We start from the raw sequence: 22,399 nt of genomic DNA, 5'->3' as shown, positions 1-22,399 counted from the left end.
ATGATGCTAGCACTTCCTTACTTGTTCTACAGTGGTTAGCTAATCACCAAGACACGCCTCTGAGATAGAGTATCTACTATTTTTATTTTGACTGTAGGTAAAGTGAAGCTCAAAAAAGAGCCAAACAGCTTGCCCAGGACCACTCTCCAAGGCCAGTTTGTCCTGGCTTATAGATTTCTGTTCCACCAGAAAATGTGAAATATTACTAAAATTTATGTTCAAATATAAAGGTTTACCTCAAAACAGTCCCCAAAGTCGATATGCAGGATCTTTCCACTCAGTCTGTCTAACATCAGATTGGAAGGGTGTCTTTGATGAAGGAGTAGGAGAAAAAGCAGAGTGACAGATCATTAAGAAAAAAAACACAGAGTAAATCACAGCTCCAGTCTGAAATGATATTTATCTTCATGAATGAGAACAGCCAGTGACAGCTTTCTTGTCTGAGATCTTCAATCTCAGGGTGAACAGAAAAGCTTCCTGACAGTGCGTCTATCACATTATTTTTGTAATTACTTCTCAGGAGTTAGAGACTGTCTCACCATGGAAGATAAACAACTCACTGGACCAGAGACATCAGTACAATTCTTGAATATGAACATCTACTTTTCAGTTAGGATAAGTTCTACTTGTTTTATGCTTTTTCATTTTTTTCAGTATAGAAATATGTAATGAATTATGTTAGAGGTGAAGTAATGCAAATTGGATACCACCAGAAGAGAAGAGAAGAGAATCAATCTTCACTAAGAGAAACAAAGATGCTGTTATTCATGTCGACTTATTCCAATTTTGTTTTAATCCAATTTTCAAAGGTTTAAAATTTCATTATATAAGTCTTTCAGTTCAAAATTTCATTGTAAGTCTTTAAGTTCAGGAATAAAAGCTTATTCATGAAAGCATTTGAGGATTTAGCTGTTTTTGCACTACAGACCTTGATTCTAAACTATTGTCCTCAGGAATATTTTGGAAATTATGCATCCCCCTTTTGACAGTAAATCACATACTAAATCCAATGTTTGTTCATTTTATTTTTTCCATTTGACAAATTGTTTAAAGTACGTACTTCAATCCAGAAAACATCTGCACTGCAGATCAGAAAAAAAACATAATCTTAAGTAATACTCAAAGCCAACATCAACTTTCATTTGTTTTCAGTCTAGAGCAGCCTTTGAGGAGTATTTATGGGGAATTCATGTGTCTATGACAGCTGCTGTGAACACACATGGCACTGGAGGTTCCTGCTTCACAGAATGAATACCCATCAAGCAAAACAGGCTGCAAAATAAGTAGTGTATTGAATCCATTTGGAGGGGGAATCAGAAGACCTCTGCCACTAAATGCTTCTTGAATTTCTTTTTGCTACTTCAGAGAATAAGAACTGATGCTTGATCATAGCGTGCCCTTCCTCCTCAGAAATCTGGGTGTATATAAGCAGTTGTAACAGCTATCACGCACAAAAAAAATGCAACGTCATATGCATAAAGCACACACAAGCACAAAGATTGGTGGCAAGAGTCAACACTATTTCCGTTTTATAGGAAGTATGGAGAAAGATTTCCCATTCTATAACTGAAAGGTAAAGCCAAAACTAGAACTTGTGGCTCTTGATGTAATCCTGCGTGTATTCCTCTCAGAACAGAAAAAAAAGCTCTTATCTATACTCAAGAAACATAAACCCTACAACACTGTAGTGTTGAAAATAATGGCAGCACAATTAGGTCTTGAAAGATGGTGTCATTACAACTCAGCAATATCCACACCGAAAGATGTTATCATAAGAACAGATCCAAGGAACAAATTGAGAAGCCTACGCAGTCTTTGCTTTCATTTAAAAGAAACCTTTGCAATTACACTCACCTGTCCCCGAGGCCCAAAATGTACCCAACCATTGACATCACAGCTAGTGAACGAGTGTAGTTTGTTCTTCTGTCAAACCACACCTACAGAGACAAAAGAGAAAAAGCCAGTCATGCACATTGTGTGTTTCAGCTTGTATTTTAAACTCATACATTAACCACTGCATTTTGCACAAAGCTGAACTGTGATATATTTAGGTTTCAATACACTCCATAGCTTGACGGGGTTCAAACATACTGTGGCCTTGAATTAGATGTCTAAGCCATTATGATAATATATCCCAGGGCTCCTGCTTATCTCTCCCCATACACAGCAGATGAAACTTCATTCTCCAGTCTTGTGCTTTCGACCACACTCTGGCAGTCATTGTGATCTGAGTCCTATAAGGCCTCTTGTCAGGGGACACACATTCTGCAGTGATTCATCTGGAGTTTATGATGTGTAAATACACCCACCTCTCACACATTCTGCAGAGAAGGTAATTTCTTATAATGCTGATTGCCAAACACAAGTGATTGCATGTGCTGAACTAACCTCTGAGCTTGGACTTTTCAACCACAGCAGTTTGGCTAGGTCATCACCAGCTGTGTTATTGACAGCATGTTCAAATACTTCTACTTTCTGCATCAAAGTCAGGTGGTCATAATCTGGAGCCATCTATAATTAAGAAGTGACATTCAGTAACTGAAAAAAATCATTCAGTAATCCCTAGCTATACTATAAGAAACATAGTAAGCACGAATAATTTCAAGATAAACTTGATAAAATTATTTGTAGACTGACCAGTATGTTCCCAAAATAGTATGACTACCCAACAGTGAAGAATTCATTTGAAATGGGACAACAAGTGATTTAGCATCCACAAAATAGTCCATAGCCATATTTAATTAAAATACTACTGATGTAAATGTTTTGAAAAACATTTTCCAAATACGTCTTCTGGGCTGGCACACACTTTCCTTTTTGGCAAGCAACTCCAACCTTTCTAGTAATGTTCTGTTTCTCCAGTCTGTCTAATTTTGGCTCTGTTTCTTAGTCACAATGTTTGTAAATGCCAGCAACATGGCACCTTCTATAAAGGCATATCATATTCATGCAAAACTCCAAACACATTTTAGTCACCAGATGGTAACAACTTGTGGTCACTGCTAAAACAGAAAAGGAGAAAAAGTTGCATTGATGGCCAATTTCACTTTTTGTGTAGCATTTTAGAACTCTTATCTGATATTCTTGCATTTATTACTGGTACCAACAACAAATCAGAAAACAGGTAAAATATGAAAGACGTGTGCACCATTATTCTTCACTTAGACACTGGGGTCCTAAAAGAATGTACCAAAAAATCTGCTAGCTTTGCTCCTTACCCTCAGCATGATGCGATGTTCAATGTTGAGCAGGATCTTTTTCTTCTCTCTGTAGTCTCGGATGAGGGCATGCAACGTGTCACAGTGGGGAACCCAACCTATCAAGCCTGAATTTGTTGACAGTGGAATAACAGCATATCTCTGGATGCTACAGGAAAAAACGGGGAATCATAGCTCAAATTGTTGTATGCTACCAGTTGCTACATTTCTACATGTTCTTCTTTCCGAAACAGACCTGAAACATCCAAATGGATGGCTTATGTGGCTTTCACTGAAAGACTGCTTTCAGAAGGTACATGTTATGTCACCCACAATGACCTATAATTTGCACGTGAGGTTCGGTATGTTCATGGTTGAAAGAGTGTACAGAATTGCAGCCAGTGATTATTCACCAAGCTATTTAGTGACTACAAAAAAAAAATCCTTGTCAGAAAGACTGCTCTTAGGCTCCCTAAGGCAGACCTCAAGCTATCTTGAATTAGGGGTTCTCTTAAAGACGACAACAATTCACAAGATGCAACTTGAATTAAAGAAAACAAACTCCCTCAAAATACATTTCCTCCAAATTTGATTTCTACAAATGTGCACTTTGTGTGCTCAGATCACCTTAGTTACAAGATTTTCTATTTCATCGCAAACCAACTGGTTGTGCCAAGGGTTCCTTGGAAACTATATTTGTTGGATGTCACTTGTTCATAAGCACATTCAGTGATTATCCTAACACATACCTGAGGTTTTTACGAAGAGAAGTTGGGTCATTTGCTAGCAGAGTGTTGACCAACCCAAAAAGTTGCATCACTCTTTCATCTTGGCGAAGGTCTTCATGACCTTTCAGAAGGAATACAAACTCATGCCCATTGCTTCCTGCAGAAGAATTAATAGGCAAAAGTTTATCCTTGTTGAACAAACACAGAAGAGTAAACAGAAGTGCACCCAACAACTGAGAAATCTGGCAGTCAGACTGACCAGACTACTAAGAAACGCATCCATGGAATGGAAAAGTTGGAGAAGTTTTACCTGATATATATATATATATATACACACACACACACACACACAGAGTACAACGTAAAAGCAACACTTGTTTAAATATCAGAATAACAAAGTGAAAACTGCTACCTCTTACCCATTAACGTTAGTTTCCTGGGCCGCTGCTTGGAGGTGATGACCTGCAGTGAGGGTGCAATGGACTGGATGCGGATGATGGGTTGGTTGGGATCATACGTTCCTGGCACTGCCAATTCCAGATCCCGGCACATTAAGAGTTTTGGAGACACGTACTGTAGTTCCAAAGAAGTGAGCTACCAAAACCAAATGAAATATAATCCCCCTAAGCATTTCAGTTAAACTCATTTAAACATCTGAAGAGTTCATGCTGGCAAGGGGCCTAGAACAGTTCAAAGTCAGCTGTCAATACTTCAGTGCTGTGTAAGCTGCAAGTTTGCTGTTTATGCAGCTTCTGAGCAAATCACATGCAGTTATTCCCAGAATACTGAATCTGAATATTTCAAATAAACAGAAAACATGAAACAGACTTATATTGACAAGTTGCACTGTAAGGCCCACAACAGAACTGTACCTCTCCGCTCACCTGAGGCAGCTGCTTTGAGATACGCCTGAACACATGGTAATAGAGATCCCAAGCCTGGGTTAGGTCCTTGACATTTCCTGATTTCATGTACTTCCTGCACCATTCCTGAGCTTCCATTAGATCTCTGCCATAGGCCTAGGGTGGAAGTGAAAAACAAGAAAAACATTTCTACAGACTACAGTGGAACAGGTGGAGACCAGTTAATACCAACATAGAGCATCACAGTCTATTTTCAAATTGCATTACAAATACTTGACCCCACATTTTTATACCATGTTGGAATTAAAGATCCTGAAATTCCCAGATCTAAGACAGGTGTTGAGTTTTTGAGGCAAAGTTACTCACAAATACACTTCACAATAGGAGGCAACTGAATAGAATCACCCTTTAACAGCAGACTCACAAGCTCAAATGAATTCCTTTTGCTGACTTGAGAGAGGTCATGTCTACCATCCACGTTAGTGGTTATCACAAAGCAAAGCAGACCGGAGTTAGAAGAGTTAACTGCAAAGCAGTTATGTTTTCCAAACATCACCAGACACCCAGCTGACATAATACTCCAAAGATATTTGACTAAATATCTGCACTGTTATACCCATGTAATACCACAGTCACCAGGAATCATACAGATCCAGAAACAAACAAAAATAATGAAATCTGCAGCTAACATAATCAGGCTCAGCCTTCCTCTTTCTATTAGATTGCAGTGGTTCTTGGAACTCATCTGGGGCAGGTGGATGTCCTACCTAATTTTGAGGGCAAACAGAAGTTTATTTGCTGATACCTGATTGAAGGACGTCTCTTTTAAAGTCTGAGGCCCCCGCTCCATCATTGCATGTAGTGGTTCCAGCACCTCAAACATTCCCTTGACATTCCTTTCTCCAAAGTATAGGCGAGATGCTTCTTCCAACCCTTCATGCCACATCTCATGCCATAGGATAGCTACTCGGATTAGCTCTTCGCTCACCTGTTTTGGGACAGAAAAAACAGATTAAATACTCAAAAAACCCACTATGAATGTATGCTAACTTAATAATGAAAAACTACTTTCTTTTCTAGTGGTTATGAAATATTTGTTGCTGTCAGCTAGAGGGAGCTACAAATACTCCCACAATTCTGCTATACCTCTCTGTCCAAGAAGCTCATCAGGCTTTTCTCACTGCATTTGTTGCCTTTTAAATTTTGTATATATTTGTGTAACATGGCCTGAAAGCATTACTTTTCATTTATTCATAGAAAGTTTTAGCAATTGAATTAAATCACTCTTTCCATGCTATGCTTGTTTTGTTTCCACTTTTCATTAAGTAAAAATACCTTTTTGTGAAGCAAGGATTCTTCATCTATTCCATCTCTATTTGTAAGGAGACAGAAGATCTCAGCGTCTGAATATTATGGCTCTTTCTATATTAAATTATTCTCGTTAATTTATATTAATACTAAAAGTACTTCCAAATTAAGAAAAAACAAAACAAAACCTCTACTTGAACAAAATGAACATTGAAGAATCATTTCTGTGTTGTATCCGAAACACAATACATCTCACTGTACACTAAGCACTCACCATCATTGCCTGCTGTACCAGAGTGTTACTGTGCTCACACATGTTTTTCAAGATCTTATTTGCAGCGTTGTGGCGAGCAGTGGTTGTGGATTTAGAGGCCACAGTCAAAGGATAGATCAAAGCCTACAAGAGATATCAACCAATTGCATTTTAGAACCATACAGAAAAGATTCATAAATGGAAAGATTAGCAAAACACTAATAGCAGTCTTAGAGGTGGACAAGAGAAAGTAATCTTGCTTCTTGAGAGAGATGATAGGAACTTGCTATTTGACATCTTCCAACCTGAAAAGCTCAGAAGACTGATTTTCTGAATAGCAGAATGACTTTAAGAGCCTGTATTAAACAGGAAGAACAGAAAATTGCCTTTAGCATTTTGTGATTTTCCACACCGTGGGAAGAATTCAGATAAATCATCTCTGGAGCAGCCTCTTAATAGTCACTTAATTAGATTAGATTTAAGAAGGTGATCTGCGCTATCCAATTTTCTATCAGAAGGAGAGAAGTTGCCCTGCTGCATGGCACATCTACCTATTATTTCCATTTTTATTTGAAGAGGGATGAGGTGAAATAGTCCCTCAGAACTGCAACAGCCCCAATTCTCACCTGCTGTGACTTCCACTGCAGGTATCTAGACTCAGTGAAATAGAATATACAGAAAATGCCTTCATTGGCTACGAGTCTATGGAAACTCGTCCTCTAAGCCAAAGCTTACCTGGGGATGGTACCGTCCAATATCTGTGAGGAGCTGGTGAATGAGACGTCCTACTAATGGTCGAGGTGTGTCAATTCTTGCAATGAGCTGAGGGATAACCTAATGGTAAAGATAAGCAAAAACAAGCATCCCTGTCATCTCGTGTGTTCAGTTCACAGGCTGTTCTTCCATCTGCCAGAGACCTCACAGTCTTTAAAGGAGATAGAGGCCCATCATCCATTTTTGAGATAGAGGATAACACAGCAGAATTCCAACCAGCATCAGAAATGCAGAACAGCTCAGTGAGATGACAAGCGTCATGCAAAACTATTATAGGAGTGATACGGAAGTAAGATGTGTCTTGGAAGTGCAATGTTCAAATAAGAAATTAAGTCATTTTTACAAGACTCATTCTAGAAATTCGTCTTGAAATACACTCACTGTCTGGATTACAGAGCAGCAGTGTTGTTTTATACTTGATCACCACTGGACACATATCATTTTCAATTTTAGAATCTTCACTCCCATTCCTATGCACTAGTCTACGTATAGATACAAAAATGAACGCAAGAATGTTTCTCCCGTCTCTATTCAAGATGCTTGTTAATTCAGTTACAAATTGTATTGCAAACACACTGCTCTAGCCACTCACCTACAGAATTATTTAGCAAAAAATCATGATGCCTAACATGTAACAGATCCCCAAGCTCCTGCTAAAACTGTGATTTGCCTTAGTGCTTTGTGTTCCTTACCTGCAGCCAAGTATCTATTTGGATTGCCTTGACTCCTTCAACCAAAGCCTCGTTCACATCAGGCCAGTGACCATAATCAAACCACAGAGTAAGGACCCTGAAAAGAAGAAACACATTCATTAGGAATGAAACAACAAAAATAACCAAGCATTCCAGTCAAATAACTTCAGACCCATTTACAAGAAACTCCTCTTCCAAGAACCAAGCACTGGTAGGAGGACAAAGGCTCATCCACCTAACTTGTATTTGCTTGGACTAAGCATTCACTTAGTTTAGCCACAATATAAGCAGCAGAAACGGATTCTACCTATTCTTAAACCATGTGCCTTTATCAGCTACATTTCATTTCCTTTTATTACATACCTGAGAGTGTCTTGTAGGTTGTTTCCTCGAGACAGAGATATGGATCGGAAGAAACCCTGGACAGCAGGGACTGTGTACATCAAGAGGGTCTTAGATAAATCCTTTTGGAATGAAAATTGCTGCATTAGTTCTACACAGGAATATCAATCCACAGGAATCCTAAAAGTGGAAACAAATCTAATCCACGTTATAGCTGACTTCTGCTTATACTCCTCACAGGACATGCTGCTCCTGAAGTTTATTTTTGCTTGACAAAATATATTCACATTGATCTGTATTTATATAGAACTTTCAGCATGGGAGGGAACATACTGTGAAATGTTTTTATACTTCAGTTTTTTGGCAAAACTATGGTCAGCAAAGAAGGCTAAAAGCTACAACTCTGCTATAACTGGTAAGTAAAAGTCTGTCACAAAGGGCTCAGACAGTAGAACTTGTTAAAGCACATTCCATCACCTAGGATAGCCTTCCATGCCTTTGCTCTTCGTTCACAGCTAACTTATGGTCATTTGCACTTTTAGTCCTCTTCCCCTATGACTGACTTAACCTGAACTTCCTCGCTTTTGCTGTAGCTATGAGCATATATACACAGACAACGCCCTCAAACCAAACCTACATAGTAGCTTTCTCCCCACCATAAACCTTTCTCATTTCTGAGAAATAAGTAACAATCTCTTAAGGTAAACAGGGAAGACGAATACCTCAGTGACTTTCTTCTGCACTGGAGATGGGATGGGACTGTTCTCTGTGCTCTCTGCATCACTCTCACTGTTGCTGCCCTCGGTGTTGGCGCTGGTGATGCTGGCTCCACTGGCATGACGTAGTTTCTTTTTCTCATCTCTGGCCTGGTTCTGATGTTTATAGTGAAGCACTGCTTCAAAGTTCATCACTGCCCAGGCATGCCAGGCCTGCCAAGAGGAGAGAAGAACTTCAACAAAAATCATAAGGATGATGAAACCCTTTCTACAACCTGTACTTTCTAATTATTAGAGATAATAATCCAACCTTTCTGAGTCCACAGATGAGCAGTAAGTAATGCCCTGCAGACAACACGATGTTTTGCTTTCTCTAATCACTTGTAATTTTAATTGCCTTATTATCCTAACATCACGGTGAGTTCTTGGCTAAGAACTTCATGTTGGACATTGCAGCATCAAAGGAGCAAAAATTAAATCAGATTACATTCCCATGCTCCTTAATTTTTCAAAGCTTAAAATGAATAATATGCTAGGACTAGGGGAGGTGTAATGAGAAGAGATACAGGAGATTGCTGCCCCAAAGATCTGGCATCAAATGTTAATTCACAACCCTGAAATCAAAGGCTCTTTGGAGAATTAGTGACAAGGGTCCTTTCCTAGTTCAAGTACACTGAGTGATATATACAAGATAAATGTTTTTCATTTAGAATATCCTTTCTCCTACATGGTTAACTGACAGGAGAGAAAGTCCCTAAAGGAGGGGTAGAAACTGAACTGTGGCCTAGTTGTACCAACCAGATAAAATTCTAAACAAGGATCTCATAATTGCATTCTTGTTTTTTATATCCTACCCAGAGTAACAAGGCAGATGGTTACAGGCCATCCTCCTTTCTTATGTTATTGGATGTGATCAGATTCACTGATCTCCCTGCAACTGTGCCTGGAACCTTTTTCCTTACTGACCTTGTACCAGTTGCGATCATGCTCTGTTGCAGCACTGTAGTATTGTAAGACTTTGGGGATGGTACTCTCATTAATGCCTTGCAGGTTCAGCTGCCACTCACCCAGTTTCAGGAAACACCTGGTTAAGCAAAGGGATTATTGACTCAGAACCTAGAATGAAAACAAAGTCTGCTGGTTTAAGAGGCAGACTTCTTATCCAAAGTTGGAAAGGTATTTTGTGTGGTAAACCCACTCAGTGGGCCTCTTCTACACAGTGAGCGTATGCGTTAACACGTAAGGTTCAAAACATCTACACCCTGCTTGTAAGCGTGGAGCTAAGTAGGTATTGGTTTCACTTCTAGGAAGCAAGGTAAGGATCAAACTTCGGTCCCCAGTTATAAAATGCATTTCAGAACTAACTAGCAAAAGCATCAAAAGACTTAATTAGTAATGATAAAAGGCACACAGCATATGTGCTGTCTAGCTATACTTATCACCACATGAACTAGAATTCTAGAGAGAACACCCACCATCCAGCCAGTGGAAACAGACTGAATGCTCTTCCCCCAGGCCAGAACCCCATTAAGTCATCCCCCCCCAGAGGAAAGAAAAACAACATATTTTCACTGCAGTAGGGTGTGGCTGTGAAGGTCTGTGCAAGGTTTAATACTTTGCTCCTTCAGACTAAATATCACAGTTACACAGCTGTCCTTTCTATACTCTGAGTTTTCCAGCAAGCCTTGTGCAAGAAAAATAACTCATTACTAACGTGTCTTCCAGGATAGTTAGTCTGAAAAAGCTAAGATGATGCTATTATCAGGTTTCCATTCTCATAAAATTAAATTAAGTACATGCATCCCTTAAAAATGATAAAAAAAAAAATCCAATCTGTTCAGTAGTGAACACTATGCAATTTCTTCTTTAAATTGGAAACAACAGATCCGGTAACCCCAGGCTCATGGAGGAAAACAGAGCTTATGAGATGTATTTTTAATACAACAATATTTTAAGAGACAATCACACGCTGGGCACCGAATGCCCAAAGCACTGCTGTTGTACTAAGGGCACACACTGCCAAGCAGAGATCTGCCAGGCATGCGGGAAGCGTTTCTTTCCTACTGACTGGATCTCCTGAAAAAAGAAAGATGAGAGCTATGCCTTCTGTCAGTGAGCCACAGTGCTGGAAAAAACACAAGTGGCTGCCAGGGACAAATATGAGCTTGTTTACACTGATGTATCATAATAACGCTTACAGAAATTATGAGGTAAATAATGATGTGTACCAAAGGGGTTTTTACCATCTAAATGAGAAATCCCCCATTCCTCTTAATTACAGAAGGGGCCTTGTCTGAAACCTATCATCTGCATGGACCCTGCAACCTCAGGAAGAACATCGGTGTCGCCATACAGCTAAAGGGTCTCCAAGGACCAGGTGCTGACCGTGCCATGAGCTTGTGGAGTTCCTGCTTGTGCTGCTGGTCCTCAGTCGCAATAGCATGCTGTGCCTGCTGCTGCATTGTCTGTACGAAGAGCTGCATGTGCTGGAACGCATCAATCTGTAATCGGATGATGGTTGTGGTAAGGACCGTGGGGGTTAAATAAAAATTCACAAGAGAAAGACAAGGTGGAAATAAGACTTCACTGAATGCAAAAAATACAGTTGTTTCCTTTCAAAGCCTTTTAACCATTTATATACCTCTAGAATCAATTTATACTAGGTCTGTTGTGCCTAATAAATGAGTTCCTGAGAAGCCTATCTGTAATATGTTATGGCTTGGAGAAGACAATTTGAGAAAATACTGCCTAAAGGAAAATTTGCAGCTTCCTGATCTTCCCTCCTAAACCCCAAGCTTTGGCTAGACTTACAGGACACGCCACGGGACCTAAATTATGAGTTATTTCAACGAATGAAAAATCTAGATTCCTTCTGAAGTTGTTTAGGAAGTACAAATGCATGTTGCTCCTTTGCCAGCAGACTACACACAGAGCAACTTCCACTATCAAATTCTAGGGGAACATGTTTTGAAATTCCTTGGGAAGAAGTATGGGGTAAAGAAACTGACAATTTAAGAAGAAAAAAAAAAGTGCGTATGCTTCACTGGAAACAATCAGAATAAAGCTCTTACAATCTGCAAGGTCATTTCAGGTCAGAAACTGCAGAATGTGCTGTGAAAAGTCCAATTTACTTCTGTTCCACCTACAGGAATGAGATACTTCAGAGTGAGACAAGAATCACCTGAGCTGAAATGCCTTATCTGTCCAGTTCAAATGTCAGCATGTGCAAGTCAGTTGTCATGAAAAAGGATATTAGCCCAAGGCAAAATTAAAGTATCACATTATTAAGGGTGGGAGCATTCCACAACTAATAACCTAGATACTTAATTAGAAGTGGGAGGGAAGAATAACCTTAAAAATGGTAATGCCGTTGCACCAGACATTCATCAGAAAATAGACAAAAAGACATTGCCAAACATTTATGTGCCCTCTCTCATATCCAGACACACCCAATGATCTGCTTGTGGAGTCAATACACATGGTAAAATGCTTCAGTTTCCATTAATATTGAAAATTAATCACCAGAAACTGACACACACAGCGCCCCAGACTGAAGGCAGTATGTTTTTGCTAACAACTGAGTTCCTAAACCTGTATGCAGCTTTGCTATACGATATGCTTGTGGAGAGAAGGTGCTAGCAAAAATCCTTTTTAGAACAAAATGCAGTGGGGTTTACTTCTCCACCTTTTTATCTGTTGTTTAAGAAAAGATTACTGTGCAGCTCCCCAGGTGCTATATAGCAGGTTTCCATCCAGATCCCAGCTTGTCTCCTGCTGGATCTGGCAAGCGCCAAATTGAAGGTAAGGAAATTATTTTAAGTCAACCAATCAAACTTAAACTCCTCAGCTAGAGGAAATGGTCATTTCATACCATGCCAGCCTACCTCACTGGGTTGTTGCTTAGGATACCAAATCAAGCGAACACACTCTCCTAAACCTCTGGCCTATGCACATCACTACATCTGACTACGTATTATTTAGTTACCTCAAATTAGTGCAGAAGGATACACCCAACCACCTAATGCTCCTGGTACTAGCACAGGAGAATTCCCGAGACACTTTCAGTGTTTGGTACATACAGACACTGGAGTCTGACTGCAAACTCCACTGTACCCTAACTTAGCTCCTTCTGCCACAGAGCCACACCTTTAGCTGTGAATTTCAAAACCAAGCATATACTTTCCAAGTGCCACAAAAGTCTGAATCATTGAGTCAGCCCTTCCAGCAGACGCGTGCTCACAGAAAGTATTGGGACTTAGATGCAGGTCTAGGATTAGTGCTATTTTGGGGAAAGTACTTCTCCCTCAGCACTGTACACTCCCACTAAAAATGTGTTAAAGCACAAGAAAGTCCCTATTCACACAGCTTATGTGCCACAGGAAAATAGGAAATCATTCAACAAGCAAGAGGCTGTGATTGCAGCCACCTCTGTTTCTCCTTCTTATATTTGCTGCTTTTCTATTTTTTCCCATCTTCATGGGCTCCACAAAATCTTATAACAGTTTTTTTTACATATATTATCTTCCCTGCCTTAATCTTTGTGCCTTCCTGCATTTTTTTTTGCCTATTTCTTTATCACAGGTCAAAGAGAAAAGTTCACTTTCAGTCAGAGAGGCAGGCAGAGATGACCCATATACTCTTGAATGAAGAAAGCAAGAGACCATTACACTGTTTTACAAAGCCAACAGAACAGGGCCTCATCAGCATCCCCTTCTGTTTTTTAAATTCAAATAAAGAATAGTTAGGTCATGGCAATCATCCCATAGAAGTGGCTCTGCTCCAGTGCTGGCAATCCCAAAAGCAGGAAAAGTTTAAAAAAAAATAAAAGATGTGGCAGAACATGAGAATAAATGGAGGCTTTAATGTATCTTAAAAAAAAAAAAAAAAGATAAGTTGCCCAGACTGGAGCTTATTGGATTTGAGTATGTAAATTCTCTGTGTTGCAATGTCAAAAACATTCACCCTAGGCTCTTCAGAGCCAAACTATTCCCCTGACAAAACCTTATGTACTTTTCAGCTGTCTTTCAGTTAGAAGTTTTCAATCATGTCCTTAATAAAAGTCAGTTCTGCTCAACAGCTAGAGTACAAATTGTTCATGAAATTCTTCTAACACTGGAAATAAAAATCCTCCTTCCCTCTTTCAGTGTGTAACCCTGGCCATATGTACAGTGTGGAGACCTGGCACTCAGAACAGTGGACTAAAATTCAAGTACTGAGCCTACGCAATAAAGCTCTGGTGAGGACAGAAGAGCTACTACTGACCATTAACCTTAGCTGCATGCCATGAATAGCCGATACTGGTTTAGCAAAGATAATCTTCCTATAGAGGAAATAAGTTGGGCCAGGCCTTCTCTGTCACTACGGAGATTTAAAATAAAACTTCAAAAGCTTGTCTACTGAAAAACAATAAGGAAAGGGACCAGTTACTCTTTTTTTAGGTGAAGAAAACAAAACCTTCAGCCTTGACTTTGTTCTGTGTTGATTATGAAGGTCTAACATGTATGGGCACTGCACAAAACCTAAGCAATGAAACGTAGAGGGTACTATGTTCCTTTGTACCTTACGGGCACTCTTCCACATGTGTTTCATGTATGCATAAGTCACTTGGGGATGCACTGTTGGCAGCGGGTGATCCAGCTGTCGAGATGGATCTACTCCCAAAAGCAGGACGAGTGTCTTATGGGCCAAAGCCTGGAGAAAATTACAAAGAAAAAAAACAGGTTAGAACAAGTTCATTCTTACCTCCATCTCACATTCACCCCAGAATTGCCTGCCACTAAGAAAAAAAAGAAAAAGTCAAACCCTCCATATAAAATACAGACAAAGCAGACTTTTTACCACTTCCTCAACTCGTAAGAATGCCACATTATAATTCATATACCTTTGCTGGACCTGAGCATTAGATTATCATTTCAGAAGCCAGTAGTGTGTGTGAAGTCTGTTTCAAATATTTTTGGTAATAAATCGTACAGTGACTGTTGAAATAGGATTGTAACATTTCATGATATTATCATCACTTTCTAGATTTGACAAAGATCGCTCTATCAGAGAGCGCTATAATTAATAATTAGCGGTGCTGCATAACTACTTTCAGGTATAGCAGGTAACAAAAAACTGGCTTGAAGGTGCTCTCAGGTATAACACTAGTCTCACAAAAACAACCCTGGCTACAAGCATTAACTCTATGCTGGTTACAATTTTAGCATTTCAGCATTTTCTGACCAGTCTCTTTCACAAGAGAGCTCATCCCATTTAGGCAATGAAAGAATCTGGGAGGTTGAAGTGGCATGACACGGTCAGTTGTCCAAAAACCTGTTGTAGAGGTTGATAATGCTCACCAGTCTCCCACTCTTGCCACACAAGCTGGCATACTTGAGCCAAGTTCTCATGTCCTCGTGAGGGTTCACAACAAGAGACCGGACCATTAATATTCTCTGCCAGTCCTCCACAATCCGTTGACAGCCCTGGGAGAAAAAGGAAGAAAACTCATTAGTGTTGTATCTGCAATCTACTCCACAGAGCCTTAAGCCCAATTCAGAATCTGAAGGGACGTTTCCCAAGATGGAGAGACTCCTGTACCCATAAATCACAGCAGGCCGACATAAAGAACTATCTGGCCTTTTCCTTAGCACTGCAATGTTGAAGCTGGTTAAGTCCCTGACCATTATATCTGCAGACAGGAGTGCATGAGAACTCAGCTCAGTGCTTGCAGCCTAACAACATCCTCTAACTGAAAAAGGAGAAAAGCTTCTACAGCAGAACTGCATCCAAAATCATTCCAAAGCAAATCCAGAGTTTTATAATCCTTCTCAACCCCTTCTTAAAAGTCTATGTTTAGTTTAAACAGTGACAACCCCCATAAGGAGATGATACAAAACCAAATGGTGACAGATTTTTATTTATTTTTTTAAATCACCACCCTTTTTCTTCTCCTTGCATGTGTTGCTTTTAGCAACTAGCATGACTGGACTGACATTCTGTCAGAAAATGTAGTCCCAAATGCTACAGTGGTTGTACAAGCATTGTCTAGTTCTTGTCTGCCTGAAGGGAAAGGTACAACAACGTTGTCAGAACAGGATGAGTCTGCATTTGAAGTGTTCAAGGATGCTACAGTAAAGTAGAATTATGGAAAGGACAGAAACGACCAAACACAAGGTGCTTGCTGTAATGGTCAAGTACTTCAGAGTAACAGTGATGCTCTGAAGTTGGTACTGATCCACAGACAACTTAGATTTAGTTGTGAGGTAAACAAGAGAATTCCCAACTGCAGCAAGCACCTGAGTATCAAAGCATCTGTTTCTTTTCCTTTTGGATTTTTCCCCAAAACTGAGGGCTGGGAAGTTGGACAAAGCTTGCTCCCTGACACCCAAGTAAACAACTCATCCAATAGGCATTTGAAAATCATTAAAAAGAAGCTAGAAAATGCACAAGAACTGTATGTACTGCTTTCAGGACCATAAACAGCTGTATTCAGACATTACACTTCCTGTCACACTGTTTCTCCACCCCAGTGGAATGCTCCTGAGCTTTTCCAGACAGGAGCGCAGATGGGAGACTAAAACCTTTGTCACAGTTTCCCAAACAGCTAAAAAACATGCAGCAGCAACAGGCTTTCATAAGGAGGCACATACAGCAGTGGCAGCAGAGAACTCTGCATGAAGAGAAATCCTTTATCCATGCACCCTACCAAAATTTGGCGTATTTAGAGCATTTTACCCTAAATATATATATATATATATATATATATTTTAAAACTATTTGCAGTGCAAAATATCTGGCTGTTTTTAGATGTTCAGAGGTGCTCTGGAATTTTGTTGCAAGAAAGCAGTAAGAAAGGCACAGACTTTCTTCAAACACAGGAAGAGCAGCACTGCTAAACTTGACTTAAAAGAGGACAATGCTAATCAATTGGAAGTGTTCTTGTAAGAGGCCAAAAAGGAACAGGACAATCTTTTAAACACACGTGAATTCTTTCACCAGTTTACCAGCATTGTGAAAGAATGTGCAGCTAAGTCAGGTAAAAAGTTCTAACTAGCTTTATCAAAACCAGTATTTTGGAGTGAGATCCAACACTGAGATAAGCAGCCTTAGAGAAGCTAGTAGCCTGTCTATTCTGCACACATCCTTCTCAAGGCTGAAATCACCCTATTAAGGTGTCACATCAGTAGACACCTCAGGCAGACTAACCTAGAAGTCAACAGGGACAAACGCAAAGGAGACAGAGAGCATGTAGCCATGTAAGCACATATGCTGTTGGGATAGAAAGAGAAAGATTTGCTGAGCCATCGCACTGACTTTAAAGGAAGCTGTTCCTGCTCAACATATCTGCATCTCCATCCTTGATCTTTACACAGACCTACCTGCAGTCTTTCCCACCATATCTGGCGGATGATCTCACGGCGTTCTGGTACAAGTTTATACTGGATAACCTCTTCCAGCTCTGACAGCATCTGGCAGGATACCATAGCCTGAGGGAAACAATCACATTCCATCCCAATCACTACAGACAAATCTATAATTAATGAACAGTATTTTGGCATCAAAATCCTAAGTACATAAGCTTCCCAACAGGTAAAGGACAGACTGCTATATACTGACATTTAGATGATCCACTGATTCAAAATTTGTAGATGTCAATTATTTCTTTTGAGGGGTGGAGCTCATTTCACTATTTAATTTGTCTCTAAGTTGTTTGTATGAAGCTGTAGTAGTTATACGACAAAAGCCATTTAACTTGTGGGCCTACAAAGGTCTTATGTTTGATACAAACACTATTCAAAAATTTTACGTAATTTCTAGAGGTATTATGAAGCAGCAATGATGGGAATGAAGGCTAATAGACACTTACCCCATAGGCTCGACTGTAGCTCTCTCCTGCCATGGCAGTCAGCTCAGCATCTAGCAGATCTCTGGCCTTGTCAATGCACTGAAATGAAGAAAGATTTTTGAGGAAAGGTGGGGGTGTTTTATCTAGAACCAACTGTTCAAACTGCTGTTCATCTGTTCCATCTCATGAACAGAGCTGGCATTGTTCCCAATCTCCAACAAGGATCAGCAAAGGATTATTACCAGTAGAAAGAATTAATAGGAAAGCTGTGTCCAGGGGTAGGTAATACAGAAGGGGGCTTCTTGTATCACCTGAACAGTCTGAAATTTGTCCTTCTACCAAATCAAAGTTTGCAGTACTTCTAATCCTACTGCTACTGTAGAGATCATCATCAATAACATTTATGGAGGAAAACAGTTTTACATTCTAGGGCAAGAGAGTCAGTTACAGAAAGACTCGAGAAATGTCTCTTAATATACAATGACAGAAAATGGTTTTCACTGTTTTACATAACCCAACAGGTTTTTATGAATTTTACAGGATCTGCAAATTCCATTTCTCTCCCTGCCACTAAGCCATGCTCTTCAAGCATGAAATAAGTCCTCCTCTGGTTCCAGTCGTTACATAATCTCTTATCCACAGTTTCTCCTGTTCAAAGTGTTAAAAGGTTAATCACAAACTCTACCCCTTTGAATACCTGGCTAATTTTACTGTGCACATCACTCCAAATCTACGTATGGGTTTTGACAGAGCAGACTGAACTACTTACTCCTTTATCTAAGCTGGCAAGTCCGCACAGAATTCTGAGAAATGCTACTTGAGCTTCCTTGGAAAGTAAACAACATGCTTCACATCTACAGAGGGGAAAACTTCCCTCTGCAAATCTCCTCCGTGGCAAGCATGCATAACCATTACAGCTCTGTTTAATGGACTCATTCCTTGCCTTGATTTCTCATCTCGATTTAAGATTTATCCCTGCTACCAGAAAAATCAGAGCAGAAGCTCGGGTACGTGATATATATGAGCACTTCACTGAAAAAACTGCAACAGATACAAGTGCACAGGATACTCGTACAGAATCTTATGCACGTCTTACTTCAGTAATGCCTTTCAAAAAGCAGGATCTTGCAGAATGGAATCACTGCTAAGATAATCTTTTTGCACTGTCTGTCTAAAAAACAGACAAAACTAAAGAAGCCTAAGAATGACTAAGACTCTGCGCTCTACAGCTCTGGACCTCTGCTGTTTGTACAGATATTCACTGCAGTGTTTCTAGAAATACAAGACTAGTTCCATTGCCAAGGTCTAATACATCAATAGAAAAAAAGATTATTGGGCAATCCATATGTTATAGCCAACTGCTTTAGAACAGCATGTCTTTTCATGCAGCCATGTAATCTAAATGTAGTTCATCCTAAACTAGCTTTTGGGAAGCCAACAAGGAAGATAGTTACCTGCTGAGCCAGTGAGAAAAGGTCCTGATGAAGAGCCAGCACAGCCCTGTAGAAGGCACCATCGTGGGTGTCCCTTGGGATCATGCAGGTATATTCTTCCATGCTATCCCACTGACCTGCAGAGACACAAATATCCTCAGCAATACAGCAGCTCTCTCTCTGAGATAAGAACAGAATTACGCTACAGTGCTTAGACATCAGTGACTAGGCTTGAATTCAGTATGGTAATAAGGACTGCTATTTGTTCCCTCTACATACAGTATTTTAATAGAAGGTTGATATCTGTTTGAATCAATTCTCTTTGATCTTTACAATTAATCAATTTCTACTTCAAGACAGATGTCAGAAGACTCTCAGTTAATATGGCATGATCAGGTACGTTAATCATGGGGGTTTTAACATTTTCTCTAAGTCATTTTGCCACTGCCAAACATTGGCCTAGAGGAACCATCCATCACTTCCAGCAAAGCACTTTTGATTTTTTGCGTAGTCAAGGTGATTGTTTAAGGGTCTCTGCATTAGTGTAACGGAAGACTGTTTATGGGCATTTATCACTATGTTTTGCTATGTAGCTTGTCCAAAGTTTTGAACAAAACATGTTTTGATTTCTCTCTCTCTCTCTCTTTCTGTATACATACACACACACAATTATATACAAGCAAAAACAGATATTTTTTCTTCTAGGCAGGTTGTTCTCATCAAGAAGTTTCTTGCATTCATTGTGATGAAAAGGTTGAAATGCTGACATTTCCAGAACATTTGAATGGGTTAGTGTTCTACAAAGCAAAAGACTAACTTTTCTCAGCAACAGATGGCAGACAGCAAGAGGTTTACAAGCTTATCTAGTAAATACCTCGCTATCAGCATCACTGATATGTGGACCATCTATAGATATATTGCACTTATGATTGTCCACTCAGCCAACACAACACATCAAAATGCTCAATAGACAGTTCTAATTTGTAAATAAGGGTCTGCCAGAAATCATACAATTCTATTAGCCTCATTGCAGGTCTGAGCTACGTTCAGTATAAAACTAAGCAAAAAGGACCAGTTAAGCAACTGATTATCTACTCAGATCCATGAGGCAATCTCTGTTACATGACACTGTACAGAGAGACCTTATGTAAATGCAGGTTTTCCAAAGGGCTTCAGTGTTGAATGACACCTACTTCATATCCCGATGTAAATAATTGTGTTTATTCATCTGTTTCTTATATTTTGTAGTTCGAAAGTTAAAACTATTTGTGCTTCTCTACTGTTGCCTGTCATATACTATCACACAAGCACAGCTGGAAGGATACATCACCTAGACCCCATGCAGCAGCAGCAGCCATCCTCGCCATCTTAGCTTGAGTTTCATCATTAACCTGTGTCCACTTTTCACAGCATTGCTGGTGGAGCTGGCCCCTAAGAAGAATCCACAATTTCTAATCAGTGAAAAGCCTCTTCTAAGAATTATGTCTTGTTAAACAATCAGTTTCCACACACTGGAAGACAACCAGCCCCAATTCTTTTTATGTGGAGTGGAGAACAGGATTTGACTCTTCTCTTCTGGCCAACTGAGACACACTAGTCTGATAACAAACACCCTACCATCCAGAAATAATTTAAGATCTCGCTAGGCTTTGAAAACAAATCCAGACAATAGTTTGCATTTATTCTTCAGCAGTTAGTAATGCCTATTTTATTAACTGATCTGTCAAATCCAACCCATAAATCCAGGGGGGAAAAAAAAAAAAGAAGCAAAAAACCCACAAAAGTCACCAAACAAGGGACTTTTTTTTTTTTTTTTGCAAGAATCATTAAAGGAATATACGATCTGAGTAGCTTATGAATGGCTCCCACTATCAAACACTTTGGATAAACACACCAACTTTGAAAACGGAAATTAAAGAATCGGTATTGCTGTAACCTAGTATGAAGACTTGTCACGGCAAGATCTCAGAGGGGACTCTGAATCTTTCATCTCCAGCAGAGAGGAAAGATCGGGATTTTTTATATTGCATCTTTTAAACCAACTGTGAATGCTCTGTTAATCAAACCAATTACTGTGGGTGATGCAGTTCCAGAATTTCTCAGGCTGGATACTCTGTAGCAGTGAAATAGCTGCCAACTTGCCTTCTTTACGGTCATCCTCTCCCCTCCCAAAAAGGAAGATGAGTTAGTCAAACAGACCCAATGGGCTGCCACAGGCAAGATAGTCATTCTGACAGCTTAACAGCCCAGGAGAAAAAAGACAAACAAGAAAACAAATGAAAAACCAAGCCAAACCTAGCAACAGCTGTAAATCAAGACCTAGTAGATGCTAATAAAGTTGTATGGATCTTGCAGACATAACTACATCAGAAGACAAATGGCTAAGAAAATTTTGTCTGTATTTTCCAAATGTCACTGCACAGAGTACTGAAATAATGATGCTCTGCAGTATCAATTCAAGATTAAATCTCGCACTACGCCAAGCAGACTCCAACAGCACAAAATAATCATGTTGAACACTACTGATGAAGCCAAACCAAGGAATCCTCAGTCTTGGGATGATGTCTCTATAGTCAGTTACAAGGTAGCAGATAGCACTTTGCAATGGCACTTCTGCATTGTAAGGGAAAACAAACAAACAAAAAATACTATCTGCATAGAGATGCAATGCAGATCCATGACAAACTCACAGATCTTTGTAGGATTGTCTCTGAGAACATGTTTAAGTTAATGCCTAGTTTCCACAGAAGAACAGATTTCTTTTGTAATATGTTTGTTACTAACTTGTGAGGAAGGAGAAGGCTCAGAAAGGGCATTTTACACAAATATGTGTTCTGCAGGAGGAAGGAATCCCTGCTGGAAACTGCCTACTGCCTAGAAAAAGTGACTGCAAAACTGCCTAGTAAAAGACATTTTTTCCTACTGAAAAAAACACATGCCCAATATGCCTCACCTTCATCCAGAAACAAAAACGGTAGAAAAATGGTGTCAGAATTAGGTTTGTCAAAGAGCTCTGTTTCTCTAACAGTAAAGTGACGTTAGTGAAGAGGAATCTCCTTACTGTGTGCCATCCCACGGGTTCACGTCAGGACCCATCAGCAGAGAGCTCTAGTGACACGAAGAGTTCAGTACAAAGGCGGCTCCTGAACCAAATCAGTTATGCCCCTGGGTAGAACGGCACACTGCAGTGCACAGGATGTGTCTTCTCCAATTAGCTTCTTTGAATTGAGGGTAGCGGGGAGAAAAACAGAAGCCCCTACTTAACT

General features: G+C 39.7%; 1 protein-coding gene across 5 annotated transcripts in view; it reads right to left on the bottom strand.

Annotated features, from left to right (window-relative positions):
• MTOR (mechanistic target of rapamycin kinase) overlaps nt 1-22,399 on the bottom strand; it is a 65,880-nt gene that overhangs the window by 4,825 nt on the left and 38,656 nt on the right. For all 5 annotated transcript variants that reach the window (XM_080564534.1, XM_080564536.1, XM_080564537.1 and 2 more), the window contains 21 exons: nt 20,464-20,564; nt 19,155-19,270; nt 17,722-17,799; nt 17,234-17,341; nt 15,212-15,337; nt 14,433-14,564; nt 11,259-11,374; nt 9,840-9,957; nt 8,880-9,086; nt 8,179-8,279; nt 7,816-7,912; nt 7,085-7,183; nt 6,371-6,493; nt 5,594-5,776; nt 4,810-4,944; nt 4,345-4,519; nt 3,947-4,082; nt 3,219-3,366; nt 2,389-2,511; nt 1,855-1,937; nt 237-309 (listed from right to left, as the gene is read on the bottom strand). In XM_080564534.1, the coding sequence (XP_080420660.1) occupies nt 237-309; nt 1,855-1,937; nt 2,389-2,511; nt 3,219-3,366; nt 3,947-4,082; nt 4,345-4,519; nt 4,810-4,944; nt 5,594-5,776; nt 6,371-6,493; nt 7,085-7,183; nt 7,816-7,912; nt 8,179-8,279; nt 8,880-9,086; nt 9,840-9,957; nt 11,259-11,374; nt 14,433-14,564; nt 15,212-15,337; nt 17,234-17,341; nt 17,722-17,799; nt 19,155-19,270; nt 20,464-20,564 (2,578 nt within the window). The remainder of the gene's footprint in view (nt 1-236; nt 310-1,854; nt 1,938-2,388; nt 2,512-3,218; nt 3,367-3,946; nt 4,083-4,344; nt 4,520-4,809; nt 4,945-5,593; nt 5,777-6,370; nt 6,494-7,084; nt 7,184-7,815; nt 7,913-8,178; nt 8,280-8,879; nt 9,087-9,839; nt 9,958-11,258; nt 11,375-14,432; nt 14,565-15,211; nt 15,338-17,233; nt 17,342-17,721; nt 17,800-19,154; nt 19,271-20,463; nt 20,565-22,399) is intronic.

Source organism: Anser brachyrhynchus (assembly GCF_964034855.1).
Source record: "Anser brachyrhynchus genome assembly, chromosome: 21".
Taxonomy (NCBI): domain Eukaryota; kingdom Metazoa; phylum Chordata; class Aves; order Anseriformes; family Anatidae; genus Anser; species Anser brachyrhynchus.
The sequence above is the reverse complement of the archived record's forward strand: the minus strand, read 5'-3'. Positions and strand labels throughout refer to the sequence as shown.